At 45.1% G+C, this 22346-nt stretch overlaps 1 protein-coding gene across 1 annotated transcript in view; it reads right to left on the reverse strand.

Moving 5' to 3' along the window:
• The window catches only part of DTX1 (deltex E3 ubiquitin ligase 1), a 360224-nt gene that overhangs the window by 209906 nt on the left and 127972 nt on the right, over positions 1-22346 (reverse strand). Inside the window, exon 3 of the mRNA XM_078667169.1 lies at positions 6814-7495. Within this exon, the coding sequence (XP_078523295.1) occupies positions 6814-7495 (682 nt within the window). The remainder of the gene's footprint in view (positions 1-6813; positions 7496-22346) is intronic.

Consider the following 22346-nt stretch of genomic DNA (forward strand, 5'->3'; position numbering starts at 1 on the left):
AGGTTCTTCTGACCCCTTAAATGCTTTAAAAAATAGCAGCTATGGTGCGTTTTTTATAACACATTTTTCATCATAGAACCTTGTCTAATCACTGGATGGAGATTGGAGACATGGCTGCATGGCTCACTGAATGAATGAATAGTTGGTTGGGTGAGGAGTGGGTGATGAATTAATAAAAAAAATAGAAGACAAAGACTTTTATCCCGTGAGGCAAACAGTCTCAATGCACTAACCAAGGGTGGATGCTCTGGTTTTTAGTTTATCTTCTGCATTAAAAAATCATCCTCCGCAAAAACTACTACAGCCAATCACAGAGAAGCATGCATGTACACTGGTTTAGCACATCAAAGAAATAAACACAAACTATTAAACATTGAGCATCAAATGGGAGAGAGAAACAGATAACCTTTTAGTGACTGAATGGCACAATGCGAAACATTCCACTTTCCCGCACTGTGTGATCCTATGCAGTTACCTTTTTTCACTGTGACCCCTTTCCCCTCATCATCAGATGAGAGTGCTTTCAAACACATCACTTTCGGGTGTATGCTGCACATAAAAGACAGTCAGGTTACTCCATTTATGCCAATGCTCCAGGCCACACACAGGGGGCGAAAGACACCTGAATTCCCTCTTGGTTCACTAATAATATCATCATCAGGGAAGTGGCAAGGGGGCATGAATGTTTCCAAGTTCATGATTAGAATCACTTTTAACAATTGTCACGCAAAGCCATGGTATAATTTAACACCCTAAACTGAAATGGGTTGCAATGATCACATTATAAAGACATATGTTCTCTTTAATTTTGAAGTGTCTTAATCTCATGTGTCCTGGACTCTGTGAGCCAAGCAAATGCAGACCCTAACCATCCCTTCCCCCTGAACATCAGCACTGCTGGTGGCGACCATGCATGAGACAGGAACCAACCAAAAGTAAAAATAAATGGTTTTGGAGTGGACAAAACCATTTGCTTTGCATAGGTTGTAATGCACCAGCTAGAGATGGCATTGGATTACCAATCTGGGGCGCGATCCCCTACAGCAATATCTCAATCAATGACAACGCCCCCTCCTTGGTACCTAGGTCTACCATACATTTCTGATCTGGACTTAAGTGACACGCCTGGAGGGAGGGAAGGGAGGGGGGGTAGTTAGGGGAAGCTGGAGAATGTGAAGAACTGCGAGTTTTTGACGTGATAATCCAACATTTTGAACAAACTTAAACTGTGTACGTTATATGCTGTCCTACGTCTATCCCAAGTAGATTGATTGTAAATTTGCTGACTGACAGGGTCATCGCAAAATGGCGCCATATTCCTGGTATGAACAATCAATACAATTGTTTGTAAAGCACCAAAGTGCTAAAGACCCCAGAAACAAAACCAGCCCACACTAGCAGTAAAACCAGGCACCAGCCTGCCAGACCACTGGGAAATCACCTGATGTCCAGTACTGCCAGATCAGGACTGAATATCTTCAAGGCATGTTGATGTGGGTTTAAAAATTGCACAACTACATTTGCATATGCATACTTACCTGACAACATAGTGGTAGTCGATATGCAACACTCAATGTTTTTGCAGGACGATATTTTATGACTGTGAGGCGAAGCGGAGACATCTAGTACACGCTAGTGCCTAGTAGCTTGTGGGAGGAATTATTTGGAACCAAGGCATCTTATAGCAATAGTCTTTTGCGATAAGTCGTGAGGCCACATTTAAATTCAGGTAGCACACCCACACGGCGGCTAGTGGGCTTTTTATCATTTAGTCTATTGGCAAATCGACACTAGTATTGCTAAAGCAAACATTTTATAGTGGTATTTCTCGAGGGAGACAGGGAGAATGTGGATACTGCATGGTATATAGTTTGCTCCTACACTCAAGGAGCGCATTATTGCACATTATTTCTGGGTACAAGCAAGATAAACTGAACTTCCTGTATAAAGGTATCCTCCCCTGATTGATTGGTTTGCCGCTGCAAAGCAGCCATCTTGAAATGGTGGCGTCCTATGAAACTTAATCAAGAGCTATTCTTGTGCAAGGAAAGTGGAGCACTCTGGCAAGCGGAGTGTCAATCAATCTAGGCTTTCTTTATTTGCACACACAGCATTATATTATTAACAACATTGTAAATCTACATTTGGGTAAAAAAAGAGCTCATTTAAAGGATGTCTTTTAAGGCAGAGGGATTTTGTCATGAGCATCTGTAGCTTTAACCTGGAATAGAGTGCAGATCATGCTAACAAAAAAATGAAACTGAAGCCATTATAGCCCCCTGAGACACAGTGTGGGTGCATCATCAGAACATCACATCCAGTGGCCTAATTCCTCTCGCCCATACGACTGCTCCCGAGCACCACAGCTCCTTGCTGAGGTCCAGGCACCTCCGTGGAGTGCTGCTGCATTGCGCCTAACGTACTTAGGACACATGGCGACCTCTTTGGCTTCCAAACTGATGTTCCGTATCACAGGGCTTTCCAACAGGTCGATCATGAGCTACAAGTAGCTCGCTGCCTGCCCCTGGGAATCTCACATATAACTGTCTGTCAGCAGGTTTTAAAACATGCAGCTTCCCTTTTGCTGAGGAAGCACTTTCAAACATTGTGCACCTCGTTCTGAGAGGCCCAGGAAACTTAAAGTGCAGAGTACCCTCGTCTGAAAATGTTCTTTATTTCTCGTTCTTTCTCTCTCTCGCTTTCTTTCTTTTTTCCTTTCTTTCTCTACTCCCCTTCCTTGGCTTTTTCTTTCAAGTCTTTTCCATCTTAATTCATTTTTTCTTTTTACATCTTAATTAAAAGAAAATTCCCATCTTAATTCATTTTTTAATCCCTCTTTCTTGCTTACTCTCCTTTCTCATTTTACTCTCTTACTCTCTTTCTTTCTTTCAGTCTACCTTTCTTTCCTTCTGGCTTGCTTTTCTCCTTTTTCATCTTTTCTTCCCTTCTCTTTCTTGCTGTTTTTATTTCTTTACTTTTCGCTTTTCCATTTTTCCTCTACATTTTCCATTTCTCTTTCTTTGTTCCTTATTTCTGATTCTTCTACTTTCTTTCTTCTTTAACTTTACTTTTTTTTGTTCCTTCCTTCTTTCTCTACTTATTTTTCTTTATTTTTTCTTTTTCTTTCTCAACTTTTATTCACTACATTTTGTGTGTTTTGTTGTTTTCCACTCCGTTCTTTTCTTTCTTTTTTTCTGCTGCTTTCTTTCCTGTTCCTTATTTATTCCTCTTCTGTTTATTTTTCCACTTTCTTTCATTCCTCTTTCTTTAATTTTACTTCTGTTTTCTCTTCTCTTTTTCCTTCTCTTCTTTTTTGCTGCCTTCTTTTTCTTTCTTCCTTTCTATTTTTCAGGGTTTTTTTCAGTCTCCATGTCTCTTTCTTCATTCTTTTCTATTTCTCCCCTTCTTTATTTCTGCCCTAGCTCCCTACTTTTCTTTTGCCATGCCTTACTTTTCATTCCTTGTTCCTGTGTCTTCCCTCTTCATCCTTTTCTTGTTCATTTTCTCTTTTTTTACTCCTTTGTTTCCTTAGGCACACTTAGCTTTCATAGACCCCACAGGCAATCCTTTTGTTATCGGGTTATTATAACAATGTGGTATGCTTACTGGAGCACAATAGGGCATACTTGAATTGTGGTACTTAAGTTATATATTCTTTCGGAATCGTCAGTAGCTCAGGAAAGTTTTAATGATCTGAGGTAGCTCTCACTGTAAGAAAGGCTGGAGACCACTGTTCAGTGCTTAATTTGAGCCAGTGGTTTCCGGTGCTCGGCGCCAGCACTTAATTGTCCACACCAGCGCTTGTGACAGTCTGCAACAAGGTGGCGCTGTCTGACTAATTTAGAGATGAGCACAACAACAGTTAATTATTAATTCAATATATATTAAAAATGCCGAATATCTGCCACCCAAGCCATTCTTATAGGTTTGGGGGTCTAAAGTAGTCCGAACTGTCACACTTGTAGGAGTGTGATGGTTAGTAGTTGTGTTGGTACTAACATTGGCAGCATGGCAGGGTCAATGTGTGGTGCAAGCTGCAGTGGCCTCCTGACGATGGCCCTAGCACTTATTTTTTTTTTACAAATTAAGCACTGCTTCTGTTCTACCTCTGTAGAGTGCCCACCTGTCGTGTTATTTGACAGCGACCCCATCATTTACTCCAAAAGTCAGCACAACTGACCTCCTAATATTTGTTTAGTATGCTCTCCTCAAAGATTTGCCTTTTTCTAGCAGCAGGGATTTCCATGCATAGATACATAAATGTAATCTCCTCTGACTTTCAAAGAAAGACTCTCGCCAACTTCTAAATAGTACTGAACCTTGCTGTACTGTGGAGCTTAAGTTTTTTTATGCTGCAGTGAGGACACCGATCAAGGAAAGAACGTATTTCAGGACATCACTAGGCACTTCACAGCTGCACCACAGAATCTCTTTATAACGCCTTTCAACTCTTCCAACTATCCAGACATCTGAGGTCGGCCACTCAACCATCTTGTCTTCTACCTAGCTTATTAAAAGGTTTGGGTCAGATCACTTCATTCACAGCACATAACCCTTCTAGATTCTTTCCCAGCCCACCAAGTTATCCACAGGACTGAAAATTTACCTCCACTGATCGTTTTTTGCTAAGCGAAACACTACCCATTTTAGGCCAGCCATTCCTGTGTCATATAAGCCTACCTAGTCTCTTCTTTCAGCTGGCTTAGAAGATGCCTAAATTGGTTTCCATCACCATCCAACCCATTGGCTAAATGATGGTGAGCTGTGCTTTTTCATGGAGGCTGACTGTCCTACAGTATAGTAAATATTAATAATCCCTTACCTCACTGCATTGCTTCTCATTTCAGAAGGCAAAAGCAATCTCTGCAGCAGAATGACCAAAGAAAGGAAATCCTCAAATTGAAACTGACTTTTGCCCAGAACAGATCTTTCTCAGATCCTTCTCAACTTGGAACTTACAACCAACAAATGTCAGTACTCAATTCATCCTCATAACCCTCAGGAAACACGTAAAAACAAACACAATCTGTCTTTTCCTCAGTTCAGTCTTATCTCCCCAACATATCCTTCCTGAAGTCCTATCCCATAGCTCCTCTCCTTACCACTTATTTACTGACTTATGAAGCAACTTAGGGAACAGACGTCCAAAGAAATTTTGTGTGTGTTATTAGTTAAATGACATCGATTTAGTCACTTTTTTGTTTGTGTTTCAATATAAAGTGCCTAAATACTTGTGAGTGCTAGAGCACTGTATAAGAACATTGAACAAATAAATGAAGCCGTGGCCATCATGATATCTTTAGGCATGCAGTTCAATAAATAATTCATAATGAACATAGCAACAACACTTGGATTTAGATGTGCACCAAAATATCTCCTGTAATTGGACCAACCCCAAGCTGATCCACAAACACCACAGCAGCCACAAAAAGAAGATCCTGAAATCAATCAGCACCGGACCGTGCCAGAGTGTCAATAATATCTCTGTATGACCTTCTTCACCTCCGTTTCCCCTTAAAGTGCCCGAGGCAGACACCATCTACTTGTAGCAATTTACATAAACACAAATAGATAAATAAATAACACCTGACAACTTGAACTATGACATTTGCAAATGCTGTCTATATGGGGGCCCCAGCAGGTCCTATAAAAATTCTGCAATCGTTGCAGAATTGTGCAGCTCGTTTGCTGATGAAAATCCCTAAACGATGCTCGGCAAAGGCCTCTCTTCGGTCGCTTCATTGGTTACCAATCCAGGAGAGGATTATGCTTAAAATGTTGTGCTTGGCGCATAAGTCCATCCATAATGTCGGCCCTACCATACTCGGCCCCCTGTTTCGTCGCCATCAATCGGTGAGACATCTAAGATCTAACCAGCGAAATCTACTGGTAGTACCCAGGGTGAAGTTAGCCCGGCTGGGCGGTCGCCAGCTGTCCTTCCAAGCGGCCAAGGGATGGAACAAACTCCCAGATAACATCAGGCATGAAACTAACCATCTTGCTTTCAGGAAGCGTCTAAAGACATTTTTGTTTCAATAATGTCTCTTCACGTCTCTGGTCTTACAGCGCTGGGATGCCCGAGGGTAGCCATGCGCTTTACAAGAAAGTATTCATTCATTCATTAATTCATTTGCTGGGGGACGCCAATAGGAACTAGTGTATGAACTGAAATTTCGTTACAAAGAAAAAATGATAAAACCATGGAATGAGGAGGAATTAATATGAGATTGTAGAGTGGCTTGTATATGATGACGTTCCCCACTACAGTATTTATGTAAGGGAATTAGTCTTTTGTTTGAAATCCTAAGCCATTTGTCACTGTTGTGACTCTCAACGACCACAAGAGAGCAGGGAAGTAAAAGGTGTAGGATGGAGAGTAAGAGTGAAGGGAATACAGACATTGAGATAAGGAGTAGTGTGATAAGGGACCAAGAAAGACAGTAAGAGAGAAGATACGTTTTAGGGACAGAGTGATCAAGAAGTGAGAATGAAGGGCAAAAGCGGAGTGCTAAGAGAAAGTCATGGAGAAGAGAACATAGAAAGGCTGTAGTGATAAGGGTGACATACTAGGATAAGTACGAAACATAGTAGACATACAAGTTCTAGATAAAAAGAGTAAAAGTGGCTTACAGCTATTTAAAAATTGAACGATACATTAATTCCCAAAAATGAATCTGCCTTTCTAAGAGGTTAAAACTAAAGAGATTTAGGGCATTGAACAAACTGTGGCAATACCAGAGTCATGTGTAACACAGTCAAAGAGCTCAGTATCATGGGCCCAACACAAGAGTGAAGAGAAGGAAAGAGCCTTACCCTGGAGGAATGGCTGCCCGGGTGCTCAAAATGGCTGCCCTCCGAGTCCCTGGACGATTAAGATTGTTCTGTCCTGGAAGCTGTGTGGTAGCAGGAGCACTCTGACTCCGGGAGAAGGTGTTTACTTGTGTGCCACTCGGTGTCCGCACCTGTTCCATCTTGGTTGTCCCTCCAGTAGGTGCGCTGGCAGTGGACCACAGCGCTGTTCCACTGAAGGTGCTGCTTTGCCGGACAGTCATGGTCCCAGTGCCATTGCCAGAATACACCTTCCTTCTCTGAGATGCCAAAATAGCATTGGATGCCGCCCTGGTACTGTTCACAAGCAGGCACTGCTGGCAGGAGCAGGGCTGGCCAGAGTTTGTGCCCACAGGCCAAGACTGTGACTTGGGAATGGAGCCCATGGTGAGTGGGTACGCCAGGTCCATGCGTCGCCGCAAACGGCGCTTCCGTTGCGTCTGGCGATTAACTTGGGACATGCTGTTGAAGTAGATTAAGTAGCAGAATCCCAGAGAGGATAAGTCAAGCCAGGGGTGTTGTTTCTCATAGGCATTCTGGATGGTGATGCAGATATCCATATCGTAGGGTGTCCAGGAGCCATTGTCGTTCTCCCACTCCCAGACAATTCCTTTCCCCGGCGCCGAGGATGGGTCATAGAAGTTCCTCCTCACTGGACGCATCGTCCCTTTGGAAGAAAACAAAGAGAAATGTATGAGGTTATTTTTCATCACATAGTTTCTATTAACATTTTCTCTTTACTACTGCTATCAAAAAGATCCACGTTTATGAAATAAGGATACCAACCTAGCATTAAATCAATTCTTCACAAAGTGTTCAGTTTCATGCATTGTATTTTTGATTTCTTTATTTTCATTCAGAATTTCGATTATAAGTAAAACATATCAAAAAATATTTATTTTATAATAGTGGATCTATTGGGAACCTTTTGTTCTCAGGTGTGTTTCAATAGAAGGTGACCAATACAGGTTATTCAAGAACAGGAGATATGTACCAGATCTCTACTACAACAGAGAGGAGTAACATGAGACTTTGTTTTTATCTACAGTGCTGGTCCACTATAGTTCTGCCTCTGCGGTGTATTGGGCCATTTTGAGAGCATTTCTATGACTTAACATGCTGTTATTTTTAATTGCTGCTTGTTTAGGTGCATCTTCCATTAGTATGACATTGCAGCAAATCTTTAGTCGTCCATGACATGACTTCCCAGTTGATTCCATCGCGAACTGGAGTCTGATTTGGTTTTATGACAGTGTGTGGTCAGGAGGGTAAGCGTCATTTTTAAAGAGTTGCTCATCTTGTTTACATATGCCCTCAGTTAGTACGGGTGGTTATTGCCCTACAAATGTACATGTATTTTAAGTAGCTGACCATAGCAGGTGCTATAGGATGCCTGTATAACCAGTTAAATACGTGGTAAGGCTGTGTGTAGTGTATGGTCAGTATTCTGCTTTGTGGGGTCTGTTGTAAAGTGGTGTGCGATATGTCCGATGAGAAATGGTGTTGTGATATTGCGTCTTAAATCCACCCTCTACAATATATTGTATGTTGGGAGCTCCACAGAAGACAATGAAGTGCTCAAGGCTAATAATGACTGGAATAAGTCTTATGCTTCAACATTTGAGTATTTGTGTTTGTGTTTTTCCCTTTTTCATTCTACCCTTAGTGGGTGGAATATTCCAATGCCCCTTTTGAACAGGGTTATACTGGTTGTTAAAGGCCCTGTGGCTTGGATTCAGGGCCTTTAATACCAGAATCGACCTCAGCAGAGGGCTAGAAGGCTGTTTTTACGACCTGTAGCAGTCTATGTGTCATCCAGTTGGAGATTTTAGACAAATATTTCTGAGTACCACTTGTAAACACACTTATGACCAGGTGTTGCATATCCTTGTTTAAGATATCCTTGGTTATTGTTTCTGTTGATGTCTTTTTGGGCAGTAAGACTCAAGCTATGTAACAAACCAATAGTCTCATAGTGTAACAAATGTCTAGCAAGACATACCATCTGAAAATAAATGTGGGGTCTAAAGTGTTTCTCATTTTGAACTAGTCCATGTGAGGAGGGTGAGCATCCTGGCACAGTCACTGTTGCAAAGTGAGCCACTATGGATTGGCCTGAGAGATACACCAGCAACCATCTTTAATTCAAGTTGGAGTCAGATGTTTTTTACACAAAAATAAAGCCCAACTCAATTAGATCAATCTAAGAACCCTCCCGTCAGCCGAATGAGAAAAGAATCCTTTTGTGTTAAAGAACTTTCACCCATCAGGGGTACCACTTGGTGGCATGCTTCATCATAAATTCCTATCCATTTCGTTGCAGAACATGGAATGCGACAACCTATGAGGTACACGGTAGCACTTTGTTGGAAAAGGAATAGGGTAGTGAGTGGGGGTAGAGTTACTCTTTAAAAGTACCTGTCTGGTTGGCCTAATGTTTTAATCGGGGCACCAGATGGTATGATTAAAAAAGGGAAAAGTTAGGAAGTCTCAGGGCTCTTGTTACCCCTACTTCCTCCTGGGGTCAACATGTTTCCACCACTTATGTTCCCAAATGCTTGTGGCTTTTGTCAGGACAGACTATACTACCACAATCCACCCCTATTCCATAATGCTGATATAACTATAGAATTTACCATACATACGTCAAGCACACCTAAACCACCTACTTGGCATCCGTAAATGGATATATATTAAGGCACTTAATAGTGCTCCTTAGGTACACAGAGGAGAGGCGTGCCTGTTGTCACACAGACTCCAATGTCACCTCCAGGCCTGCTCACCTAAAATACATATGTCTCCTCCATGGAGGAGGAGAGGCGTGCCTGTTGTCACCCAGACTCCAATGTCCCTGCCAGGCCTGCGTGCCTAGAATACCTCTGTCTTCTCCGTGGCAATTCTTTTCTCCTTAGGTTGATGGGAGGGTTCTTAGATTGATCCAATCCAGTTGGGCTCTATAGTTTGTGTAAAGTTCTGTGTCAGAGGAGGGCTAGCATATGCTCTACAGCAACTCTTCAGTGCTCCTAATTTGTTTATGGAGTCAGACGTAGACATATTTAATCAGGGTTTGAATATAGTATAAGACATTTCTGGAATTAGGTCTGGGAACTATGATAGCCATTTGACTTTTTATTTTATCAGAACAGTTAACATCTTCACATCTGTGTTATACATTTGTCTGCTGTCTGTAGTGCAGCTTGCATTGATGACCTAGGGCCAGATGTAGGTGGCCAAATAGCGAGTGCTAACGTTTGCGATCGCTATTGGCTGTGAGCAATGTAGGTGAGTTTATACTTACTAGCTAAATAAGGAATCGCAAAATTGCGATTCCTTATTTTGTCCTTGCATTTAAGGAATCGCAAATTGCGATTCCTTAAATGCAATGTAAGTAGCACAAAAGAAAGTGCACTTTAGCCTTAAGGAATCGCTAATTACCACCAACTTCAAGTTGGTGGTAATTAGCGATTTCCTTTAAAAAAGCACTTTTTAACTTTTTTTAAAGTGCCATATGGCATACATTCATGCCCTTAGGGCATGTATGTGCGCCACATGTGCACACATGCACATTTCAGGGGTGCAACAGGGTGTCCTTTTGACACCCTGGCACCCTTGAAATAGCGCCCGCTATTTGCGATTCTCTAATAGCGAATTGCAAATAGTGAATATCTTCCCATTCATTCCTATGGGCCTCCTAGCCCTTAGCAATGAATGGGTGGGTATTCCTTATTAGCGAATCTCACTTTGCAATTTGCTATTAAGGAATATTAAGGATTCGCTAATATTTTAGCGATTCCTACCTACATTCAATTTTGCGAATCCTCAATAGCGAATCGGTAAAATTCGCTGTTAAGGATTCGCAAATTTGATTTTACCTACATCTGGCCCCTAATCTGTATTTTGAGAAAATGCGAGCTCTACTCTGTTTTGTCTGTCTCGTGTAGGAATTATCCAGAAACCATTTTCTTCCTCATTAGCTGAGGTTTACTTTTGGTGTGCAGATATTTCTTGTGAAGTCCTCTGTAGGTGATATTGCAGTAGCTCAAATGACAGGTGACCAGTATGAGAACCATGGTTATTTTGAGGGGAAGTGCAGCTGTGTCTACTAATGTGCTAGACAAAGGTGAAAGAAAGAGCTCTGAAAACAGCATTGACCTGAGGTTTGAAAGATGCTCACATTGTGTACCTTTTAATTAGACGGGGGACATTGTTTCTAGTCGTCAGAACATAAGGTTAATGTACAAGGATACCCCAAGCCAGGAGCAGGATTTTGGTATTGTCAAGTGTGTCGCAGATACAGTTGATTTTTCTGCAGTACTGAGCAGTGTAATTGTGACTGTATTTATATTGGGCTTACTACCCCTGGTAAGGCTTTGAAGCGATTGTCAGCGAGTAGCACGCTACTCCGAAACCCAAATGTAAACTTCGAGGAAAATTATCACTCAGTTGTGGTCAATAGATCCCTTTACTGTGTTATGGCAGGTTTGATTGAGAAAGATGCCTTTTTGCGCCCATGTGACGACCACGGTGAAAGGCTTTGAAATGTCAGAGAATGGAAACATGAAAGATGACCAATGATAGGTTGTGTTATACAATCAGGACATTGTTGTGGAAGATTATCTGCACGGGGCAGTTAGTTAATACCAGAATATCACGTTTAAAATATCGTAGCATGAATATCCACTGCAATAATATTGTGTATTTGCTATATAACAGTATGGTTATTATACTTAACTTCACATCTATATACCTTGGCGAAAGGCATATCGTCAAGGTATTTAGGTGTGCATTTAAGTATAGTTAATCTACGATCTACGCCTTCACGATATTTTGGTAGTCTGTATTCTGGCTACAATATGTTTGTACTCTATAATCTCTCATACAGCAGTGCTGGAGGTAGGCGAGCTTCCAATGTCATTGCAAAGACATTGGGAGGGCTATAATGCAACATTAATCTTTAATGGGCCCAGGGAGTTCACAGAGCACCATGCCAGTTTTGGCCTGGACATTCTAAATAGTGATGTGCAAAGTTTTCATAACACAAGCATTTGAGTTCCAAATAATTGGCAGTATTCACACTTTTCACATACCTACACACTTGCAGGAGCAAGGTCTCTTATCGCCCTCGTTAGGCGAGTGAAGAACCCACTAGGCACCGGAGATGTTTCTTTGTGGAATGCAGGAGAACTATAAATTATAATATAGATTATTTCGATGGTGAAGCTCCTCCTTTGCACAAGGCTCCTCTCTACCACAGCGACTGCGGCACAAACCCTCTTACCACTGCCATAGAGGTGGGAGCATTTTGGGAATTTACGCTTCACACTTCTCCCTGCATAGATGAGAGAAACCTCCACCTGGTTTGTGGGTTTTCTGTTGCACCCCATGCTCATAGATTACCAGGAGAGGTGCCTTTGGAAAGGCTAGACTTTCTTCCTTCAATGGTAGGCCTCCTGAAAGACTTTTCTGGTAGAAGATCACAGTAAGAGCATGAACCTTCTAAGGAGGAAGCATCCCATTGGCAAATGGGCCAGCTCACCCTGAACCATCCACCCTGTGTGTTTCTCCTCTATCTGTGGGAAACTCCTACCACCTGCCCCAAGGGAGAAGGAATATCACAGATGCAATAATTATGAGTCACTATTTGAAAGCTGTGATTCTCGACTCCACCACTCCCTTTTACTGAAAAAATATTGTGTCTTTCTCTTTTCAAATTAATCTTTTGGTTGTCTGTTATTTATATATAGCATATTTACCTGTTTGTTCAAATATGCATCTCTTTCATCTGGTATTATTGTTTCATATAATTGTATGCTGACTGTAGCCCTCTGAATCCTCAATTTGGTGTGATCACAAAGAGCTGTCAACTTTCACATGCCATTGATACCCATACGGCCACTCTTAGAAGTGGTTGTGCACTCCACTTCACCTAAGCAGAATTGTGGAAGCACTTTAAACCTCCATTTTGGTAGATATGATTAACTAAAATTATTCTTACTGATGAGCTAACTTCCTATGTACAGTTACCTGGCTTACTAGGCATTGATTGACCTGGACATATTCCTACTAGATCAGTATCAGTCGATGTTAACAAAATATTTTTCCAAAACTGACAAACTTTGCATTCACCAATAGATGTTGGCAAGTATGATTCTACTGCAAATGGAATGTATCAGCTGGGATATCAAGCACATATGGCCATTTAGTTGTAATAATTTTCTTTTTCCTGTATAGTGGAGCACGTTGGGTTCAGAGCACTGTTTCCCTACGTTCACTTTATGTCTGCAACTGGTTTTGAAAAAGTTAAAAGTTACATATGCTCACAATGATAAATAATAAAGTTACCATGCAGTGAATAATGCCAAATCATCTATCATACCCATATTTCTACTAAGAAAAATGGTCCCAACATGTGCGGTAGGGGTCAGGGAAAGGACAAAATCAACAGAATGTGTAGTCAATGTGGACTTCACATGGGGTTTACTGCAATATTTAGGCACCCAGACTGCCGGAATCCATGGAATCCTACCAACAACAGGAATTTTTGAAAACTGCAGACCCTGGGAAATCCAGGGATGTGTCACCTGCATGGATACCACCACTATTTCTTATCCAAATTGACCAGCATACTTCAAACTTTGCCTACAAAAACACAATTTCCTCACAGTTCGCATTATGGATTGATGCAGTATTTGGCTCCGAGGACAGGTGGCACACAGCGGACCCTATCAAACCTATGCATTTCTGAAACTAGAGACGCTGGGGAATCCAGAGAGGTGTGGCCTGGGTGGTGCACCACTATTTTTCCTACTCAGAATGACCTGGAAACGTCATGCATTTGTGTTTGCTGTAGGCATAGTTTTTAGTAAGCAAATCAACAGTAAAAACTTGCCCACCTGGCCATAAAACAGACCCACAAACTGCTAAAAGTAACACACATTGATCGGTCGGACAGCCCATCGGGCACTGCCTGGTTACCCAATTGGCCTGTCCAGAGCTGCCCCAGCAAAACTGTGTTGGGGCATAAGGTGTAATTACCAAACATTACATTGTTTTGACACAAATGTGTAATAGACGAGGCAATGTTCATTTACATGATATGGCACTGTGTGGGGATAAGACGCTGGTGGACAGAAATCACAACAGTTGGGTCAAGTCAAGTCAAGTCAGAGAATTTATATAGCGCACTACATACCCAGAGGGTCTCAAGGCGCTTAGAAAGGGGAGGAGGATTACTTGTCAAAAATCCACGTTTTAAGTTGCTTTCTGAAAGCTAGGTGGTTCTGGGTAAGGCGAAGGTAAGCGGGGAGTGAGTTCCATGTTTTAGCAGCCAGGTATGAGAAGGATCTGCCTCCCATGGTGGTCTTGTTGATGCGAGGTACAGTGGCGAGGGCTTGGTTGGAAGAACGTAGTTGGCGGGAGGGGGTGTAGAAGGACAGTCGAGAGTTGAGGCATTCTGGTCCGATGTCGTAGAGTGATTTGTGTGCGTGGGTTAGCAGTCGGAAAGTGATCCTCTTCTTGACGTGTAGCCAGTGGAGGTCTTTAAGGTGACCGGAGATGTGTTCGTTGCGTGGAATGTCTAGTATGATCCTGGCTGAGGCGTTTTGGATTCGTTGGAGTTTCTTCTGAAGTTTAGCGGTAGTGCCTGCCTAGAGGGTGTTTCCGTAGTCCAGTCGGCTCGTGACCAGAGCATGGGTGACTGTTTTCCTTGTTTCGGTGGGGATCCAGCGAAATGTTTTTCTGAGCATGCGAAGAATGTTGAAGCAGGAAGAGGAGACGGCGCTGACTTGTCTGTTCATTGAGAGTGAAGAATCCAGGATGACGCCTAGGTTCCGTGCGTGGTCTGTCGGGATGGGTGCTTTTCCAAGGGCTTCCGGCCACCAGGAGTCGTCCCATGCAGAGGGGGATGTACCTAAGATGAGGACTTCTGTTTTGTCTGAGTTCAGTTTCAGACGGCTTTGTTTCATCCATTCAGCAACTTCTTTCATTCCTTCGTGTAGGTTAGTTTTGGCGGTGCTGGGGTCATTGGTGAGAGAAAGGATTAGTTGAGTGTCATCCGCGTAAGAGATGATGTTGAGGTTGTGTTGGCGGGCGATGGTCACGAGGGGGCTCATGTATACGTTGAAGAGGGTGGGGCTGAGTGAGGATCCTTGTGGTACGCCACAGATGACTTCAGTGGCCTCGGACTTGAATGGTGGGAGGCGGACTCTCTGGGTTCTTCCGGTGAGGAACGAGGTGATCCATTCAAGTGCTTTTCCTTGGATTCCGATGTTATTGAGGCGTTGTAGAAGGGTGCTGTGGCAGACTGTGTCGAATGCTGCAGAGAGGTCGAGGAGGATGAGGGCGACTGTGTCTCCATTGTCCAGTAGAGTTCGAATGTCGTCTGTTGCTGCGATGAGGGCGGTCTCAGTGCTGTGTTTTGCTCGGAAGCCAGATTGTGAGGAGTCGAGGGATTTGTTGGCTTCGAGGAAGGCGGCGAGCTGGTTGTTGACAGCTTTCTCGATGACTTTGGCCGGGAATGGAAGGAGCGAGATGGGGCGGTAATTTTTGAGTTCGGTGGGGTCCGCTGTGGGTTTTTTCAGAAGGGCGGTGAGTTCAGCGTGTTTCCAGTCTTCCGGGAAGGTGGCGGAGTTGAAGGAGCAGTTGATGATGTGTCGGAGGTGTGGTGCTATGACGGAGTCAGCTTTGTTGAAGATGTGGTGAGGACATGGGTCTGTGGGGGATCCTGAGTGGATGGAATTCATCAGGCGGATTGTGTCCTCAGTGGAGATTGGGTTCCAGTCGTTAAGGGTGTTCGCGGGGGGAGAATGTTCAGCAAATGGTAGGGTGGGTTGGTTTCCGGGTTGGTTGTCGAAGCTGTTGTGGATGTCTGCAATCTTGTTGTGGAAGAATGAGGCTAGGGAGTCGCAGAGGGCTTGAGAGGGGGTGATGTCGTTGGAGTTGGCCGAGGGATTGGAAAATTCCTTGACGATGTTGAAAAGTTCCTTGCTGTTGTGGGCGTTGTTGTCAAGTCGATCCTTGAATGCTGTTTTCTTGGCCTTACGGATTAGTTGGTGGTGAGTGCGGGTGGCGTTTTTGAAGGCGTCCTTGGTGCTAGCGGTTGGGTCTTTTTTCCAGGCCTTTTCAAGGGAGCGGCAGAGTTTCTTGGACTTCTTAAGATCATCGTTGAACCATGAGGCCTTTTTGCTGCCAGGTTTGCTTTGACGTTTTTTCAGTGGTGCTAAGGTGTCGGCGGTGTTGGATAACCATAGGGTGAGGTTGGCGGCGGCTTCGTTTGCGTTAAAAGAGTGGGCCGGGGTGTTTAGAAGGAGCGATGCGGAGATCTGGTCCGTGGTGATTTTGTTCCAGTTTCTTTGCAGAGTTGGTTGGAGGTGGTTGGTGGGTTTTGGTTTGTTGTAGGTTAAGTGAACGCAGCTGTGGTCAGTCCAGAGGAGATCCGTAGTGTGGCTGAAGGAGACATGATTGCTGGAGGTGAAGATGGGGTCGAGTGTGTGACCTGCGATGTGGGTGGGGGAAGTGACTAGTTGTTTAAGTCCGAGGTTGGCGAGGTTGTCTAAGAGGGTGGCGGTGTTGCGGTCGTTGATTTTTTCAAGGTGAAAGTTGAGGTCTCCCAGAAGGATGTAGTCTTTGGAGGGGAGCGCGTGTGGGGTGATGAAGTCTGTGATGTCTTCACTGAATTTTGCGCGGGGTCCTGGTGGTCTGTAGAGGAGGGTGCCTCTGAGAGTGGTCTTGGGGTCGATGTGGATCTGGAAGTGAAGGTGTTCCGAGTTGGCGAGGTTGGCGTCAGAGCAGGTTGAGATGCGGATTGATTTCTTATGGACGATAGCGATTCCTCCTCCTGTGTGGCTGGTGCGGTCCTTGCGAGTGATCTTATAGTCTTCAGGGATGGCAATGGTGATGTCTGGGGCGGAGGAAGCGTTCATCCAAGTTTCTGTTAGGAAGGCGACGTCTGGAGAGATGGTGTCTAGTAGATTCCATAGGTCAATGGCGTGTCTGTGGACCGAGCGGGTGTTGAGAAGGATGCATTGTAGGTGGTTGGGGTGGGGAATCTGTGTTGTGGTCGTAGCGGAGGTGTTGTCTGTGCCGATGAATTTGCAGGAGTAGCAGGAGAAAGGTCCATGGGTGTGTCCAGGAGCGGCTTGGACGCAGTTGTGGGCGCGGCCGGGGTTGAGGGCTAGGAGGGTGGCGGCATCGTAGGTAATGCGAGGGGGCTGGGTAGAACGGGGGCCAGGGGGTATGGCGCTGGGCGCGGTCCAGGCGCGGACGGGCGTAGACGGGCTTACCTTTGGCGCACCTTCGGCGCACCTTCGGCGTGGCCGAAGCGCGTGGACGCTGCGCGTAGGGGCATCTGCCTTAAATGGTGGGTGGGGGCGGAGCGTGGGAGGGGCCGCTGGGAGGCGGTATCGGGGAGGGTAGGCGGGCCAGGAGACTGCACAACAAATGGAATGGGAGGGGAACGTGAGACGAGGCAGAGGGCACAGGAATTCCAAAATGAATAAACAAATGGCGCAGAAGCTATACAATGCAGCAGTATCAGGCAGCACCTTCAGTTCGGCGAGAAAATACCACGATAAAAATTATGAAAGCACACAAATGCACAAATCAGGGGGCGTGACTCAGCGCTGGTTAAGGTAGAGAGCGCCAGCAATAACAAGCGTTACGATACCACAGATCAGTTCCCAACAGCGCTGGGAGGAGTTTCACGCTCGGGTCTGCAAGCAGGAAGCGTGGAGGAGCGTCCGTGATGGACAGAGTCCAGACGGTCACAGCGCTGGAAGGGGGGAGGTCAGCTAGGTATTCGTGGGTGGGAGGGGCCGCTGGGAGGCGGTATCGGGGAGGGTAGGCGGGCCAGGAGACTGCACAACAAATGGAATGGGAGGGGAACGTGAGACGAGGCAGAGGGCACAGGAATTCCAAAATGAATAAACAAATGGCGCAGAAGCTATACAATGCAGCAGTATCAGGCAGCACCTTCAGTTCGGCGAGAAAATACCACGATAAAAATTATGAAAGCACACAAATGCACAAATCAGGGGGCGTGACTCAGCGCTGGTTAAGGTAGAGAGCGCCAGCAATAACAAGCGTTACGATACCACAGATCAGTTCCCAACAGCGCTGGGAGGAGGTTCACGCTCGGGTCTGCAAGCAGGAAGCGTGGAGGAGCGTCCGTGATGGACAGAGTCCAGACGGTCAGACCTGACAGGGTATAATTGCTAGGCTAAATACCCCGCACCAAAACTGACAAACCCAATAGCAAACTCATCGATTTGGTATTAATCCTTGCAAAAAGATTGATCATGATTCATTGGAGATCTTCCCTTCTCCTGAAAATAGATAGATGAAAGTCTGAACTACTCAAATTTGCTATAGCCAAAATGGCTGCGGGCAGTCGTGCATCATTTGTGGTCACCTAAGTTGGAAACCTTTGATACAACCATCACCCCTAAATCAGATCACAGCCCACCCATACATTATATGGACTCTGTGACATGAAATCCGAAAATAACAGGATCCTGTCAGGTCTTTTTCTCAAAGAAGGCCTGCATTTGTAGAGCATGAATGTGGTGACTGGTGGTGCATGTACATACACACACACACAAACACAAAACACTAGTTCAGTCAAAAGCTCCTTTGGTGGTATAGATAATAGGGACCACTTTTAGATCAATAAAATACATCGTTCATGATTTTTCTTTGTATATGTATTTTGAGTTGATGTAAGTGCATTGACTGGAGTAACGATGCCACCATCTCATGTTTATTCCTTTGCTGTAACTGTGGTAAGCAGGGTGATGACAACTATACTGCATATGTCAGTGAAATGATGATACCAATATGTCCAGTCAACTCTGTGGACGATAATTTAAAACTAAAAATGAGGAACCAAAAAAACTCAATTAAAAAATATATATATATGCGTCCATGAGCTTGCCACTGACAGGCTCCTGTATGCCTCCGTGTCCTCGCGCTCCCTCCCTTCTCTTCCTCCCTGCCCCTGCCTACAACCATGACACCGGAGCCACAGCGCGAGGCTCGGTGTATAATGAATAATGCTGTTTGAAGTGTTGTGTTAGAGATAGATACCTCCCCGGGGGCTCATAAAGCTAAACAGGCCAACATTAGTGGTTCGTCTTATGTTTACATCCCGCGAACCTGGCTCTCTGCGGCCTGACACATCCTGGCGCGCTGCCCTGTGGCGACTGCAGCAAACAAGCCCTGCAGCGGGGAGGGAGCGGCCGCCATCACTGCGAAGGCGCGAGGGGAGGCCGCGCGCCGGTTCTGTACCTGATCTGCCGGATGGCAGGAAGACAGATGGGAGTGTGGGCCTGAAGTGAAAAGGGTGGCCGTCGAGAAGAAACCAGCAGCGGAAACACAGCCCGCAGCAAGAACAGAATACAGATATTGCATGTGGAGAAATGCAAAAAGGGCAGGTGAAGTAAAATGAGTACCAAAGGATGCACCCTATCGGAAAATCCGGACAGAACGTCTACAGTTGAGAAGCGCGAGAAAAATGTAAATAAAATGCATATTTTGGTCGGGTCGTTATGCAGACCAGCCTGGATTCTGGCATCTAGCGGATCAATAAGCCCCGTCCTATTAACACCGAACATCGAACATTTGTACAAAGCGCTCACCTTACTAACAGCAGACTTTACTGATCGACTCCAATTTTCTCAGTTACTGACTAACTGAACGCCTAAGATTAAAATGTTCTCATTTTAAATTAGTACAAAAGGGGGTGGTGATGGACGGAGCATCTGAACTAATCAAACACCAGTCAACAGATCTGGGTTTGATCCATCACCGTTCTTTAGCCCACTCTGCCACCCCAGATCAGACATGGCTATATGCAAAACAGTCTGACCCTGTGCCTCATGGGAACAGTCCAGCCCGAACTGCCAAGCCATGCCTTCCCTGGACCGGAAACAAGCTTCCGAGGACCGGTTTCTGGCATTTCAGCCGTCTTCAGCCCGGCTTGCTTGAATCCAGTGGCAAAGTGAGCAAGGGACTCACGTCTGAGCATACCCTGCCAACTTATGGCGAACAAAGTGGTACAAAAGGGGGTGATTAAGCCACTGCAGACTGCAGTGGTTAAGGGACAGCCTGAACCATTGGCCTTCTCAAAGGAGAAATAAATAGTCTGAAAGTCATTGGTAGGGCCTGGAAATCTTGTTCAGATTAAACAAAATGGTATGTACTCAGAAAGTGGATTGATTTGTTGAACCGGAAGTTGACAAAGTTTGACAAACTATGGAAAACATAATGTGGACCTGTTATTTGACAGTTCCGTGTGACTGACCAAACCAATCAGGATCCAGTCTGAGTGATGGGCATAGAAATGGTATTAATATGTGACCGGCGGAAGAGAGCGTATCTGATGGCAAATAGTACAAATTGCCCAGATGACTCCCAAAGAGGAAGCTATTTGTTAAATGCCAATGTTGCCAACTGACCCGAGAAGGTGATGTCACATGATAGTACACCACTACATGAAAGGGGCAAGTGGTTCCAGTCAGCATAGTGACAAGAGACCTCGGACGTTATTACAGTGTCAATCTAGAACAAGCATTGGAAATGCAATAGGTCTCGCATTTGCTTAAGTTAGAGCTATTGGCGTTGTAAAAGGCTATCTTTGGTCCATGTTTATACAAATACTGTGTCTTTCCTCACTTAGTACCCCTACCAATCTAAATTCCTCGCCATTTCCAATGCCCCTTAAGCCTCCTCATGAGCCCTGCCCCTGTAAAATTTATGTTTACGTTATATCCCAGCGTGAGTGTTGGAAAATCTGAAGCTCATTCCCCCTCCCCCCACCCCCAATTTTAATGACCTGGTTCTGGCTGACTAAGCACCAAGGGTGGTTGGAATGAGGGGCTTTGGCGAGGAGAAATGAAGCTGTTTGCCAAGTTTGACAGCGGGTGACTATATAGGAGCTGCCCACGCCTTGGGTAAATAAGGATAAGAAAGTGGATAAGAAGGTACTTTTTAGGTTTTGCCTGGCGAAAAGATGCGCTCTGCGCATCTTTTTCGCGCAGGCGAAAACCTGATGAGAACTGTAGTGTGGCTTTTGGTCGGCCCTCGTCATTCATTGGCTGGCTCCATAAATGGAGCCTAGCCATTGGACGAGGGGCCTGTCCGTCAATGCCGGACCAGATTCGGGGGCGTTCCCGAGATTCTTTGGCTTTTGCCGACGTCACGCGACGTCAGCCGAAAGCCGGGAACGCCCCCGAATCTGGTCCGGCATTGACCGGCACCCGCCTTCCTGCTTGCGTGAGTGCTTTGTTTTTTTTGCCGTGTGTGTCTGTTCCTGCTCCCCCACCCCCCCCCCCTCCGCTGTCAGTGTGTCCGTGTGTGTCTGTTCGCACCCCCCCTCCCTCCCCCTCCGCTGTCAGTGTGTGGCCGTTCCCGCCCCCCTCCCGCTCTCCGTTGTATCCTGCGAATAGAACTGAGGCACACTTGGCTAAAGCTAGCGTCCGAGGATCACACAGTCTGTCTGGCCAAGTGGGGCAGCCAGGAGGATTAACAATGGGGCTCCATAATGTATCAAGTAGCAATCTAGCCACTGCCCTAAAAAAGCGATTAACCTCCCTTGCTGGTGCCGAGAAGCTTCCTGGTGACAGGAGGCTGACACATATTTAATTACAAGTCTGGTGGGGGCGTGGCTCTGGTGCCTGGCACTGGGAGCGCCATGTTACACTGGGCACCGCGGGCCTCGCGCAGCTCGGCACGTGGAAGTGTCTGCTGCAGTCTCCTCTGCGTCATAGGGTACCTGTGACAGCACCGTCTGTGCGCGTGTGAATGTGACACGGTAGGTGCTCTCCCGAGTGTCTCTCTCTTCTCGAGAGCTCGTGAGAGCTTAGGGAGAGAAGGAAGATGGGGGAAAGGAAGCGGGAATTTACTGTGCTCTCCCCTTACTCACAAGATGTCCATCCCCACCTTAGACCATAAAACACTTGTCACCCGTTATGTATTTTTTATATTTCATGATTGTTTTGCCACACTAGGTATGGAATACTTGGCCTCTTTTTTTTAAAACGGATCATGTTTTTGAAAACAGAAATGCAAATACTGCACCTGCTGTTCGGCTGTCCGTTCTCTGTGGTACAAGAACAGGGCATGTTCGAGTGTGCTCTTGAGAAGAGGGAGATTTTATGAACGCACACATTGCACAATGAGCACAATTGTATGCAGAAGTGAAGGGTTGCCTCGCAGATTCCTGCAGTGTTCGGCTTGCAGTGGTCCGTGGTTTCAATGGAAATGTCCCCGTTTTGTGTACATTTCTTGCAGGGGAGGCTGATTGCATCAATACTAGTGGTGAATCCGGGTATCATGTTTGGATGTGTTCGTTGTATTCGGATATTTTCTGTCAACTCGAGTAATCAGCTTGTGACCAGGAAAAAGGAAATCAATGAGATACATAAATTATTCCTCGGGAGCGGGAGTTGTGTGTGTGTGTGTATGTGTGTGTGTGTGTGTGTAAACACACACATATATATATAATAAACACGCAGGTATATAAT

This window comes from Lissotriton helveticus, chromosome 11 (genome assembly GCF_964261635.1).
Source record: "Lissotriton helveticus chromosome 11, aLisHel1.1, whole genome shotgun sequence".
NCBI classification, from domain to species: domain Eukaryota; kingdom Metazoa; phylum Chordata; class Amphibia; order Caudata; family Salamandridae; genus Lissotriton; species Lissotriton helveticus.